The sequence below is a fragment of the Brachycentrus maculatus genome, unplaced genomic scaffold, assembly GCF_059751285.1.
Source record: "Brachycentrus maculatus isolate JH-2025_06_01 unplaced genomic scaffold, ASM5975128v1 h1tg000005l, whole genome shotgun sequence".
Classification (NCBI taxonomy): domain Eukaryota; kingdom Metazoa; phylum Arthropoda; class Insecta; order Trichoptera; family Brachycentridae; genus Brachycentrus; species Brachycentrus maculatus.
In genome coordinates, this window is record NW_028280760.1 from 1,598,491 (window position 1) to 1,613,327 (window position 14,837).

A 14,837-nucleotide genomic window follows, 5' to 3' on the forward strand; every position below is an offset into this window, starting at 1 on the left:
AAATATTTATTTGACCCCTCCCTGGGAATCAAACCCGGGACCTCCAGTACGGTAGCCGAGCCTGCTGACCATTGCTCTACGGAGTCAGATGAAGAAGAAGGACTTTAAAAAAAGACATATTTCGAGGAAATATTTATTATAATGTGTTCCTAAATTCAGATATTTTGTATCCAAAATTAAATAAAACAATTTATTACAAAAATAGTGCTATTGTCAAATGTCTTAAAACAATTATATATATGTATGTAACAATTTGTTTTACATAAGATCAGATCATATATTACATAATATTTCATTTACAGATAAAATAAATAGTAATACTAATATTTTATTACACTTTTCTTAAAATTATAAATGCACAACATTATTAATAAGATTTGTACATTTTATAAAATTATTACATAATATTCACATAGATACAACTTTCTCATTGGAAATTAAATACATCAAAATCAAAACATATCAAGAAATACTTATATTGATTATAAAAGACAACTATGAAATGTTATTAAAGATAAAAGGCAATATATTTGAACTTCATTGGTGTTCGCAATGGAAACGGAGTACATCATTATGTCCGATCATTAAGGACAGTGAAATAGCAATACATTCATAAAGACTTTCAGGGAATAATTTGGTAATTTAATATACTGATTCAAAATACAACAAAACTCGAGTGATGATGGATAAGAGAAAAGAAAAAGTTCACATACGAGCACATAAAACCGTTCTACAGTTTAACCCTCCCTTTTGAACTGATAATCCCTGGGGATCATATATTATGTTGCAGAGAGGTCTCACTAGCACCTTTGCACCTCAGCACATTGGTGCCGTCAGTCGTAAAATGCACAAGTGCGAGTGAAACATCAAATTTAAATGTACCATCAAGGAAAAAAAAATGGCAAAATTGAACCCTTTGCGCTCATTTTTGTTTAATATTTATGTTCGATCAGCCCATCAAAATTCCATACGTTATTACTATTTAACTATACTAATATGGTTTTGGCAAGAAAATAAAATAATACACAGAAAACCGCCTCTAAAGCAGCACTCAAATGCTAAGGGTTAACTTTTCATTTAAAAAAAAATGTATATAAAAAACACTGGAACTAGCCTCTTGAGTCTTAGTAAAGATGAAGCAATTTTTTTTTTAATATGAAGAGAACATGTAAGTTAAATTAAAAATATATAAATTGAAATAATAATTCAGGTGTCTCCTGGTGAAAAATAATGTTGAAAGAATTGTCACAAGTGGACAAGGGTCACAAGGGGAGAACTATTCCCAACCATAAGAACTATAACACAAGTTCTGATCAGAAGGCATTTGCAAATGAGATATAAGAGCGGTTGTAAATATACTCTATATACATATATATTTATAAACAACTTTGAATAACGTGAACATTACACAGTGTATAAAGTGATCACTTAACCAGTTCCCAGTCTAGCCCGAGCGTCACTCGGGCAAGGAGGTTGTATTTCACTGATGAACCCGAGCGCTGTTTGGGCAAATCGTATTCCGACTTGTCGGTAGTGATTTGTCGGCACCAAATATAAATGTATGTAATTATTTTTATTTACTAATCCGAGCAGTGTTCGGGCAGTCTTGTTTCGACTAAGTGATTTCTTGCAGCAACAAATTTACTCTGGGAAATTCAACCGTTAAGTGGTTAAGCCAGGCAATGCAAGGTGATAATCCCTGTTAATGCCCAGATTTCCATATTTCACTTCTACGAAAAGATGGTGATCTCTGTTGAGACACCTATTTACATATATCGTTTTATCTTTTTAAGAAATGCAAATAAGTAGGCAATTTTCTTTTTAGTATTAAAATACATATTTAAGATGTTTTAACGACAATACAAAAGCCAAATATATGGCCAATGAAAACAGTCTTTTAAAACGACATTCATTTCCAATTTACCTAATATGTTAGTGTTATCAAACTATTATTGCTCATAAGTAATGTTGTGCTTTTATTAATCATACAGGGAATGATTTCTAAATTTGATATTAAAAATAAAAATTACAGGAAGATATAGTCAAATTGTATTAGTGAATAATTAAGTATCTTTTCTTCTATTATGACGAATTCCCCTTAACTTAACTAGGGTTAACTAGAATTTACGTTTCCATCTTACGTATTTTGAATGAGCAATATGTATCGTAAAAAACATACTAGTATTGAGATGAAAAAAGTGTTTTATTTTTTAAAGCGAAGTGATGATTTTTAAAAATGTGATCAATGCGAGTAATTTATGAATGCGCCCCTGACACATGCATAAATAAAAACAATGTAAATTTTGTACTTTTAAATATTCACATCCATATTTTCAATAAACAGTATATTTATATTTCAAACATTTGTGATGATATGTGATTTAAATTTAGTACATTTTTGAGTATATTTTTGTTCCTTAAACACAAGCTTAAGTTAATAACAATCAAACACCACGGCGTATAGGCCTTTATCTGTTCACAGTATATACAAATTATACTTTCAAAACATCGAGCTTTTCAAGTTTTAGCTGTAAACTGGATGTGTAAAAGTCATCAAAATAATGTCCTCTATCTTGTTCTGTTTCATGGCTTTGAGAGCTACCCCATCATTTGAAGGGTACAAGAAAAAAAGGAAGTATGTCAAGAAATAATGATTTGATATAATTCCAGCTTAAGATTTTAAATTATTATACATCTGTTCTTGTATATCATATTTCAATGTTATTACATATTCAACTGCATAGGTTTTTTTTTTCAATTTGAATAAATAATTTGATAGAAGCAGTGACAGACTTTTAAATAGCGTTTAGTATTATATAATTTTCATGTAAAAATGACATTCTTTTTTCCCTTTTACTTTTCATTTTTCAGTTGGTAATTTTTGCCTAAATGGGGATGATTTAAAAAATATATATTTATTTTTTGGACAATTTATACAGCTCCATTTTCTAGAAAAATTACCTCAAGGGTGCTTTACAATTTATAGAAATTATTAAATCATTTTGAAACACTTAATTTCTCCAATGTATAAAAAGACTTGTCTTACTTAATTTTTTAAAATGGTAATTTTTACTTCCTGAAAAACGACAGGCAACCATGAAATCCTAAATTATTAGAAATAAACATTAAGTAAAGCTTAACACATACTTATTGCTATTAATATTGGTGTTTGTGATTCTACCCCAGGTAGTATTTTATTACTCGGTAGGATTGTCAATTATCTTTGACCATATAAAATGTCACTAGAAAAATATTGGTGAGTGTACGGAGTGTTAAACAATGTGATCATATTTTTTTTCACCCCAATAAATGTTAATTTTAATAACACCGCTATAAAGAAGAAACATTACAATCTATTTTTTGGTTTTTTAAAGAATTTAAAATTAAACAACGCTCATTTTCCCTTACAAATAAAGGTTGTCACACATCTAACGCCTCGGCACCGCATCACTATCGCCTCGACTCGCTCCGATTTCTCTATATGCAACAACACGCACTTATAAGCACCATATTGTCAACACCTTACCTTTGAAATTAGAAGCGCTCGAAGTGAGGTAATGGTGGTATGTTTACCATTCGTCAGACATGTGACAGCCGTAAACACGACAACACATTTTTCTTACGCAAAAGCACCAAGCAGATTTGTGGGTAACTGTTTTATTAAATTTTAATTGAAATTTTATTATATGATTCAAATTTCATTATATGGTTCAGATTATAAAACATTGGTGGTTCGGAGTAAACAATTGAAACAATTGTGATAATTTCACCTTGATATATATTTTTAACAGACTCCTGAACACCGTTTTTGTTTTATAATTCAATGATAAATAAATTCAACGAGTACATATCATTAGTGTTACTCACATACTAAACGGTGACCCATATCTCACTTTACCGTTTATAAATTCTATTGACTTTTTTTACGGAACCAACTTTTAGAGCATCGAGAATCTGAAATTCGCCATCTATATGAATTGCACCCTTTCGAGGTTACTTTGTAAGGAGTGTATATTAAAATTATACTTTAATTTGAAAAATAAAAACATGATGAATTTTCAAACCAAAAAATCTATGAAATATATTTTTTTTATGAAGACAAAATGGATTATATATCGTAAAGCGAGATATGGATTAATTTACCAATGAAATCTAAAATTATAATATTTCAAAACATTTCTAGAATCAAAAGATTACATTTTTTAAAAATATTTTGGATTCAAATATACAATACAATAGTTATTGGCACTTTTGGAGCGGCGAAAGAATCATATTATTTTACAAAATGTGTGATTATTTTTTTAAATAATGATTTTAGTATTGAACAGAGGTGTTTAAATATATCATATTATTTATTGAATTGGCATTCACATTTTAGAATTCCATAATGTATTATTATTCGTGTAAATAAAATTATTATCGGAATATTATTATTATTAGTATAGTTTGGTTGTTCCCTCGTAAGACCAAAGAGTCGTCACGAAAAGAAAAAAATTCAGCAGAATTATTAATCGTGTTTTGATTTGTACTACTAATTATTGAAAATTATCACTACACAAGGCACCTCAATGAAACAAAAACTATCATTTATGTACGATATATATTTTTATTATTGATCGATTTCACTCAAATATTTCACCACTGAAGCCAAATTTTAATAGATCCCCTAACAGAGATCAAGCATATTTTTATACTCTCTCTCTCTCTAACCCTTATCCGCACCCTAATGGTGCATAGGGCACTGCATCATATAAACGCACTGTTATCTTGATCGTAAGCACATGAAGGAAAGGTGATCAGCCCTCCGCTCCAGGTACCAGCCCAGGGTAATATTGAATAAATATTAGAGTGAAAAAATCACTTATATTTATTTGACCCCCCCATGGGAATCGAACCCGGGACCTCCAGAATGGTAGCCGAGCGTGCTGACCATTACACTACGGAGGTGGACAATTTTTAAACACCAAGCCAATATGGAAGTCTAGTGCTTACGACCTTGCATTCAGTCTATTAGTGTATATCCATGTTATCTCAATTCTTGGAAATTTAATATTTTATTTTAATATTAATAACCCCTGTGAATGCTGGAACATTCAAATTCCCTCCGTATATAAAAAAAATGCGTTGTCTCGGTCGAGGCATCTAATTTATCTTGTTATTTGTGGAAAGCTGTGATATTTTTTAGTAATGTTTTGAATATTTAGTACCAACTACACAAATATAAAATACAAGTTTATTAAAAAATATGCAACCAATAAATAAATAATTATCTTAGTTTGTGCATATTATCAGACCATTATGCAATAAACTCTGATAAGTTTAAATTAAAGACCACGGAAAACAAAGTAAAAAAAATGCATCATATTTTATTGCGAGGTTGGATGTTTTTTACAAAATGAATTTTGTAATTTTAATACTTGTGTATTAAAATTACAAAATTCATTTTGTAAACAATATCCAACCTCGCAATAAAATATGATGCATTTTTTTGACTTTGTTTTCCGTGATCTTTAATTTAAACTTATCAGAGTTTATTGCATAATGGTCTGATAATATGCACAAAGTAAAAAAAATGCATCATATTTTATTGCGAGGTTGGATGTTGTTTATAAAATGAATTTTGTAATTTTAATACTTGTGTATTAAAATTACAAAATTCATATTGTAAACAATATCCAACCTCGCAATAAAATATGATGCATTTTTTTGACTTTGTTTTCCGTGGTCACAAATCAATGAACCTAATTTTTTTTTAAATTACATAGTCAAACTTGTGATGTTTATTCTCCTCCGTAGTGTAATGGTCAACGCATTTGGTTGCATGAAGTTCCAGGTTTGATTCCTGGAGGGGTCGATGAATATGATTTTTGCTCTAATATTTATTTTAATATTACTCCAGTTTGGTACCGTAAATGCAGTATTGATCACCTTGCATTTACGATACTACTGATTAAGTTTAAAATGTCACATCGATGCAGTGCCTTGTGCACCATTAAGTACAGATAAGGGTCGGAAGAAGTTCATGTGTGCGATTGGAAGGTGAAACAACTGTCACAAAAATATTAAATAAATGTCTGTCTTTAGTTTAACCTTATCAAGTTTCTGATTTGATAAGAACATTCTACAAAACAAATACTATCCCAATCGATACACTATTAGAAATTATCTTTTTAAACCATGGTGAAAATAGCTATTTCAATTTATTAATACATATTCATAAAACTTAAGTACATCATGATAATGTTAAAATAATTAGTATTGTCACATAAAAATTTACAGAAAAGGGGAAAAAAGATAAATTTTATAAAATAATTTTTTTAATAAAAAAAGTATTTGCAAAGCAATAAATTTAAATTTAAACTCAAAATTGTTTCGTTTCAGTAAACTGGTTTTTAATTTAGAGTAAACTGGTTTTTCATTTAAAGTTTTTCATTTAGGGTAAACTGGTTTTTCATTTATGGTAAATTTAATAGATATTGAATAAATATAAATGTCGTTTTGGTGATGAAACAGTGTTAAACTTTGAACAGATTTTTTTTTATAAAGTTTAGCAACAGTGAAAAAATGCACCTATGAGCATGTAAATATGAATTATTTATATACTAACGGAATCACTTATTTCCGTATGATATTCATTTTTTAATATACCACAAAAATATGTCACATTGTATATTTATTCCTCTTTGAACATTTTGGAAATTAAATCATGCGTAACTTTACGATAAAGAATGGCTGTTGGAATATCTAAACTAGCGTCATAGTGAATATTTACATAAATATTTCTAACATTTTAGGCAATCTTATCGGTAGAATATATCTTACATTTTGAAAATAACTTCTTATTTACTTTGTATATTTAGCACTACATATTTGTATTTTTATTGCTTTTATTGAGGCTTATTTTCGAGTATTAAAAAATACTGCATGAAGTTTGAAAGCTTTTTCAAATGTCTCCACTAGAAATATTGGAATATATCATTGCTCATGATTTCAACCAAATTAACTAAATATTTCGCCCTATTACTGAAAAAAAGTTCATTTTATTTTGAGACGCTAAGTTTAAATTAATCACTCTCAAAAATGAATACGCACTTTTTTTACCTCGAATAAGAATATTGATAAAACAGAGTCCATTTTTAGAAAAATGAGTTGACTCTTTGAATATGTACTTCATTAATTCTAAATGGTTTTAAGAGAAATATTCTTATTAAATTTAAGACACTATTGAGTTTTAAACATTTAAATGAGCTTGTGTCAAAACCACATTGTTTGACTTGGTAACTTTTCACAGCATGCTCATCACATAGAAAGCCTGTTATAAAATGGCAACAAAATGCATCTTCCGCAGTGGTCAGATTAAGATTATTATTTTTTACACGGCAGCAGTTAAGTCGTCGATGTTATTATGTGAAATAGAGGCTAATTCTTCCAACTGTTTCCATCACAAGTAACTAACAATGTTGTCAACCATTTTTTCATTTCAATCCTATTTCTTGGCTGATAATTTTCAACATAATGAACAATTTAAAAAAATGGAATACACATTGCTAAATTTATCACAGTAATCAGAAGTTGACGTTTAAGGTTCGTTTTGAAAATGAAATGAACTGTTTTGAATTATTATTCAATTAACATGGCGAAATATATACATTTTTGATCAGCCTTTACTATAACATTTAATATCATCACAGAATTTTAAGGAAATTAGTGTCTTCAATTTTCAAATGTGTTTAAAAAACACATTATTCCGTCTAAACATACAAGTTTTGATTCGTATTTTTTTTTTCAGAAATAGGATGACAGAGCTTTTTTTTTTAAATTGGCACAGTCATACAGTTTAACCATCCAATTTTCATTGTTATCATCTTACTTTAACTAAGATAGGTAAACAATTATTATATTGTGTGTTGATTCATCAATTTATTGCTGTCGCTCACTCGAAACTATTAGTTATAAACACTGGATTATCAAAAACGTAACCCAGACACTATAAGATAATTAAGGCACTCACTTGTATAAATTCCATTTTTCTCAATATGCTATGCAAAATTTCAATAATGTCCCATGAAATCCAAACTCCTAAAAAAGTTTGGATTATTCTAGTTAGTGAAAAATATAGTTTACAACATCAAATACAAAATAAAAATATGTTACAATCAAAATAATTCATTAGTGCCCACAAACTTTTCCGCGGGAAATATATACGTTTTTAAATACCAATTAATAAAATAATACATTTTTGAACACATTTATCTATACATTCAAAAAGAAATAAGTACTTCAAAAAAGCCCTATAATTTGTTCACCACTGCAAATGCTTATCTATATTATTTGTTTGAATTTTTTTCCTGCTTTTGAAATATTATATTAAAATGAAATCGTAATGTTTTTGGAAAAAAGAGCAGCAAACGTGTGAAGCATTTATCACATTTGCAAACCGATAACATTGATATGGGGCTACTGATGTACAATATAAAGACTTGGTTTTCAGAAAAACAAATGAGTTTTTAAACATCCAAATATTTGTTAGTCATCTTTAGATACTTCGTTAACCATCTTTCAAAGGAGTGCAATTTAATTTTGCGCAGACTAAATACACAGCGACTTATGAATTGCACCTTTTTTATTAGTTGAAATAAAATATCAATAACAAATAGGTTTCAATTTTTCTAATAGTAAAAAATACATATTCGTATCCTTATAAGTTGCTGTAATGATTGACAACCATCAGTGAGGAACGGCACAAAAAGGAGAATTATATACAAAAATAATTCAATCAAATACTATATTTCAATCGGGTTGTGGTAGAAAATTTAACTCACTAACCTCGGGACCACAACCTGACTCTAAAATAAAGTCAAATTTGAATTACCTTCCTTTGAAATAAACTGACAAATTTAATACACATTTCCATTCTGTCAAAAGAAAAAATATTAGTAAATTTTAAAAGCATTTCATACAATTGTCAAAATATTCATATGTACTACTTGTTTTTAAGCGAAAATCGTTTACTAGGCATGTGTATATATTATTATGTCGGTTTGTATGGGTTACAAGTTGATTGAGTACAAGGCACATTGTCAAAATGAAAATTAGTGACAGGGGTACATAATATAAAATATTTATTTTCAAGTTACAAGACATCGGCACTTGCAATTTGATTTGCTTTTTTATTTATAAAAATAAATAAAAACATTATATCACAAAATGTTTCTAGTGATTATAAAATACGAGCAGGTATGAATCTAAGCGATCTAATATATGCAATAATTAATCAAATATTTTATGAATAGCTTACAAGATACATCTGTTTAGATTTTAAGTACAGTAAAGGCATATAAATTTGGAGAAGATAATAATATGTAGTACTAGATAATTTATCTGAGCAACTTTGATATTAATTACAATAAAAGGCTAATAAATACAAAATTAAACGGTCACCGTTAAAATCAGAGATAAACATTGGTACAATTCAGTGCTTTATTTTATCAAATATGTTTTTGAAATGTGATTGCTATTGTTGATGTTATAAGTTTCAATTATCAACAAAAACAAATGAACACTTACGGTTTAGTTTTCCTTTTTTGTTGTTGCATTATATAAACAATGTTACATATTTTATTTGAATTGATTAGTAACATTACGAATGCTTTGAAATTCAAATTTTCGATTGAGATAAAATTTTTGTGATGTGTTCAAACTTGCGAAACAAGGTAGAAACTATGTAAACAATTTTGGTCTCCTAATTATTCGATTGACACACCAAAAGACATGAAATGCCCAAAAATATTGATGTATCCGGTAACAATGTTATGTTACCGAATAGTTATTGGGAAACAAAAGTGTATTCACATAACCTTTCGCTATTTAAATTAATTTGAAACTTGTAAATACTTAGTACAATATATATAAAAACAAATAAACGGAATTAAAAATTAATATTCAGTATGATGGAACTGACATTCAGAAAGTATACGACTGGCCTTAAAGAAAATAATTATACTTTAACTAACTTCAAATATGTACTTAGTTGTGTGTCAATTAATCTATTAATCCTTGCGTGAAAGTGTTAGATGTGTCAATATTAAGCTTTTAAAGATTTAGAGAAAAATTAACATAACAGTGTCCATTTATTCTATAACTTTAAAAAAGCACATCTGCCTGCTCAGCATCTGAAACCGGGTCAAGTTTGTCGGGCACTGCGTTGTCTCTTAGTTATGTAATATTTGAAGATTAACATTAAATCCTTAAAATAGTCTAACCATTAAATCTCACAGCTCAATTTTGTATTAGTTTGTGGTAGAAAAATATCTAAATTATTCTATTATGGGTGAATTTAGACTGAATGTCATACTTCTTCTATTTCTATATCGCTGGTACTTTCTAGTTGGGAGTTGCAGTTAGGAGAGCTTCGGTAGGTACTCACTGAGTTGAAGGGGGGCGACACCACGGAGCTGTGAGGGGACTCCGGGGACGAGGACAGCGGGGAGGGGGGGGACAGGGGAGTTTCCTCATCCATCATGATGGTGGCGGGGAGAGACGCCGATACCTCTTGTAATTGACTTGTGTATACTGAAAGAGAACAAATATTTTTTCAAATCACAGAACAGAAGCTAAGTAATAAAACTAAAATTGTAAACTTTAATTATGTTTCCAAATCATTATTTATTTAAAAAAAACAACATTATTAGACTCTCCTGAACATTTGATGATGTGAATTAACAATTGTTTACCTCATAATATTTTATTATGTCTGGGATCTTCATTCTTCTTGCAAAATCAAGCTAAAATTTCTGTAAATAATTTCAAGTGCTTTTAATGTAGTGTAGTTTTAATAAAGTGAGTTAATACTCGTTTGTTAATATCATGTTAATATATGTGGATTAAAAAATGCAAATTTATGTCTAAATTACCTCTTTTGATTTCTAGTGATAACTTACCACAAATATAACACTTTAACCACTGCATGTGCCACGTTTGTGTCCTATTTAATCCATGCATTATCAACCGCATACACCACATTGGCATCCTCGGCTAAACACAACTTTGCTCACAAAAATAAACATTATCTAATATTTGTACTTCAAAATTTCACTATTCAATTGCAGGGTTTACTTACGAAATATTGATTAAAATGACAAAATCATTGATTAAAAATCATTTATCAATATTTTGTAAGATTTTATATCCTGGCATTGAGTAGTGAAATTTCATAGCGTAAATATTAGATGTTTTTTGTTGTAATCAAAGTTGTGTATAGCCAAGGACGCTAATGTGGCATATGTAGTTGATAACATTTGGATAAAATAGGACGCAAACTTGGCGTACGTGTTGGTTGAAGTGTTAATTTTTTGCAAAAAATGTGCAGTTTCTGGCGAAATTACGCACTCGGTACACCTTTAAAGGAAAAAATAGTAAAACAAGTTTCCCAAAAATTTGCAAAAGAAATCAAAGATTGCATATGGAATTAAAATAATACATACCATTAATATTAGGTTTGATATCATTCTCAAAAGAGATCTGATCCATAGAACCAACTTCGGTAGAATCAGTTTCTAAACTCTCCATAGATTCTGCCGGAGAAGTTTCTTCTTTGATTGTTACTTGAAGGCTATCTAACTCGGGTATGTGCGGCCTTATCTGAAAATGAAACATTCATAATAATAGTATAGATTTTCATGGAGACATATTCTCGATAGACATACATGGTGGTATAACCAATTAAAAATTAAAAAAAGCAGCCATGTGAGTCGATTTTATTTGATTATAAACGGGTAATGGTACGCTTACAAAACAAATATAATCGACAGTTATTCGGTTGATAAATCGTACCACATATAGGGCATGATAAATGTCGAGAACAAAATGAATTTAAATTTGTAGCATTATTAATTTTATTACATATATAATTCACGTGAATTTACCATATTACAAACGAATATTGGAACATTTTCTAAGTTAACTGTCAATAAGGGCGATCAATGTAACGACGTATCAAGACAGATGGCAAATTTACCATAACACTTTCCTTAATTCTCCTCATATTTAGAATTTCACACATGTATTGTTTTTTCTTCATACATATTCAATCAAACATATCGTAAACATGACAAATCTTATTATTTTAGAGGTAAATAAATATACCAAAATATTTGCTTCTGCATCGACCTATTAAATAAGTTTCAACAAATCCTGCTTTTGCTAAAAAAAGGTTTTTTTTAGTCTTTGACGAAAAGTACAAAAAAATAAAACATTACTTTAATGTAATTCAATCTTAAGTTACAATATCTTGCAGGGTAATTACTACAATACGTAACTCTTCAATAAGCTTTGTTGGAATTTTTCATACATTGAGATATATATTGGACATACGTATAGAAAAGAAAATAATGCTATATTTTTACATCTAGAGATTTTGTGATTTGAATGTGCATTGGACTCTTGTATGAAAAACATAACGCGATAAAATAACTGGGGAGTTCTACTTTTCCCGCCAATAAGTGACAATAAAAATTGGGGGCAGAACTATCTATTCCGCATTTAGTGTGATAATATGTGAGATAGTTTGGTTGGTCATACCTTGAGGCCATCAGCCCGATGGGGGTTCCGACACCCCTTGCACTTACACTCGCTGCACGCCTTACTGTCCACGTAGCACGGACAGCGCTGGCCGCAGCACGTCAGCTTGCCCGGAGTGGCTGTCGCATTGCCGCAACGACACCCTTTTCTCTTGTTGGCCGAACTGCGAGATCTGTAGACTGGCTTTTTAAAACTGGATTGGCTCGACTGAAATAATAAAACAAATACTTCTCAGATTCGTTACAGCAAAACATCATTATTTACTTCTATTTAATTCTCCCATGAGTTAAAATTACTTTCTTTCTATTGACCATTTAAGTAAAATCACATTCATCGTAAAATAAAAAATTGTAAATATTGATTAAAATATTCAATTTTACTTTAATATTTTTCAATATTTATTCATTTTTTGAATTGATATAACACAAATAAATACCTTAAATAATGTAGTTTTATCCTTGAAATGGATTTAATGTAATGTTTGCTAACAAAACATTCGCACATCACACTAAATTTATTACTACAAAATATGGTAAATTTTAAAATGAAATAAAAAAAAGATAATAAAGAGATATTGATTAGCAGTAGAAAATGATTCCTTGGAACATCGTGTTTATAACTAAAATTAGTTTTATAAATAGTCCAATTTATTAGATATTGATACTAGAGTAATAGATAGGAATAGACTTACAGATACATCACTACACAAAATGTCACTAGAAGAAGAATCCTCTTTCTTTATATCGTCTACCGCTTTTCTTTTTATGGTGATTTTGTTCCCAGTTCCGGGGTACATGACGGAATAGAGCGAAGAGCCGTTGGAAAGGGCCGGGGGCGGCGGCGAGTCCTTTCGGCAGCAGGAGGAGGAGGCCTCAGCGGCGCTGCCGGCCGCCGCGGCCGCTCCGGCCGCCGACGTCAACCCCGCCGCCGTGGTCGCACTCTGCGTCTGCGTGGACGACGAGCTCGTGAACACGCACGGCAGGATGCTGTACGCGGACTTGGACAGTCCGGCTTCGCTCTTGTACTCGTCGTTAAACTCCGCTCCTTCTTGCAATAAGTCTATCAAACTCGTGGACGCGGACGTCACAGTATCCACTTCGGACGACTCGGATCGTTCCACTAACTTTTTGTAAACATCTGTACATATTATGTATTCACAGAGCTGCTTGTAACATTGTATAAGTATGCGAAGCTGACAGTTTTCCTCGTATTTATTATAATCCTTGCACAATCCGCACGAGGGTTTTAACTTTTTCCTTCCACCCTTGCAGGTTTTGCAGACGTGATGCTGACATGTGGTGTTCGCGGGGGTAAATGGCTCTTTTAATAAATTATTGCAAACTGTGCACGACATCGACTGTCGTAAATATGGTACCAAACGGTAGAGATCCTGCCATGACGAGAGATCCGACCCGTCGGCTAGCAAGATGAGTTTACAGGTCGACACATAAAGACTTGTAGCATTCATTTTTTTAAATAATAAATTAAAATTTTCGGTTTTATCACATTTTTCCCATGTTTACATCAAAAAACGGCAGACGCCGCGAACACCGTTGTCAAAATTTTGGTACGTGTTACCATATTTAAAAAAAAGCATAAGTAGGTATGTAGATAGCAGGCGATAACTTATCATTCGTTAGGATTTTTTCATCGTTTTTTGTCCAATTGTAGACATTTTTTTTACATAAACTTTCTTTACGTCTGAAATTTGCTTCCATTTCAATTTTTTTGCATAATATATGAAAGTGTAAATAATATTTATAAAGAATATAAACAGAGATATGCCGATATGCCCCAATCGGCTTTTCTTTTATACTGGCAATTTTGCCATGAAATGTCAAACGACATTTAATTGCCATAATGTTGGCTATTCTGAGGTTCTATTTTTTCTTTTGGTTGGTACCTTTAGTACGTAAGTACGCAAATGATTTAAAATCAAATGGGCACGAGGTGATATCTACAATTATATAAAAATAAGTATGAGGATATGAAATATTTGCGATATTTTTTAGTCTTAGCTTCCATTAAATACAGATTATTTTCTAAGGTCTTAATTTGAGAAAAAATAGCGCATTGAACTAATCACATGTATACCTACATTTTTAAACTCGTTTACTTAGTTCGATTGATTTACTAAATTTTCAACGGTTCTAACATTAATTCAGCTGGCGAGACCGATCTCAATTATTAAACGATAAATCGATAGTTATTTGTATCACTGAAAGCTTATTAGTTTTAAAGAATCCATTAGTTTCAGA

General features: G+C 30.4%; 1 protein-coding gene across 2 annotated transcripts; it reads right to left on the minus strand.

The window, feature by feature from the left end:
- Positions 1 to 9,580: 9,580 nt before the first annotated feature.
- msl-2 (male-specific lethal 2) lies at positions 9,581 to 14,160 on the minus strand. 2 transcript variants are annotated; one of them, XM_088278013.1, is made up of 5 exons: positions 13,271 to 14,145; positions 12,580 to 12,786; positions 11,484 to 11,640; positions 10,734 to 10,793; positions 9,581 to 10,572 (listed from the first exon to the last, which is right to left on the minus strand). In XM_088278013.1, exons 1-4 carry the CDS (start codon positions 14,045 to 14,047, stop codon positions 10,780 to 10,782), a joined length of 1,155 nt encoding a protein of 384 aa, XP_088134139.1. In that variant the 5' UTR covers positions 14,048 to 14,145; the 3' UTR covers positions 9,581 to 10,572; positions 10,734 to 10,779. The 2 variants fall into 2 exon arrangements, with proteins under 2 accessions (XP_088134139.1, XP_088134128.1); XM_088278002.1 differs by lacking the exon at positions 10,734 to 10,793 and having other exon boundaries at positions 13,271 to 14,160.
- Between the last annotated feature and the right edge of the window lie 677 nt (positions 14,161 to 14,837).

Excerpts from the sequence above, each read along its gene's own strand:
- msl-2 (XM_088278002.1), bottom strand. The coding sequence starts at position 14,047 with ATGAATGCTACAAGTCTTTATGTGTCGACCTGTAAACTCATCTTGCTA. Across the intron at positions 12,787-13,270 it reads TTTTGTGTAGTGATGTATCT|TCGAGCCAATCCAGTTTTAA; the intron begins GTAAGTCTATTC and ends TTATTATTTCAG. Across the intron at positions 10,573-11,483 it reads TATCAAACCTAATATTAATG|TATACACAAGTCAATTACAA; the intron begins GTATGTATTATT and ends GTTCTCTTTCAG.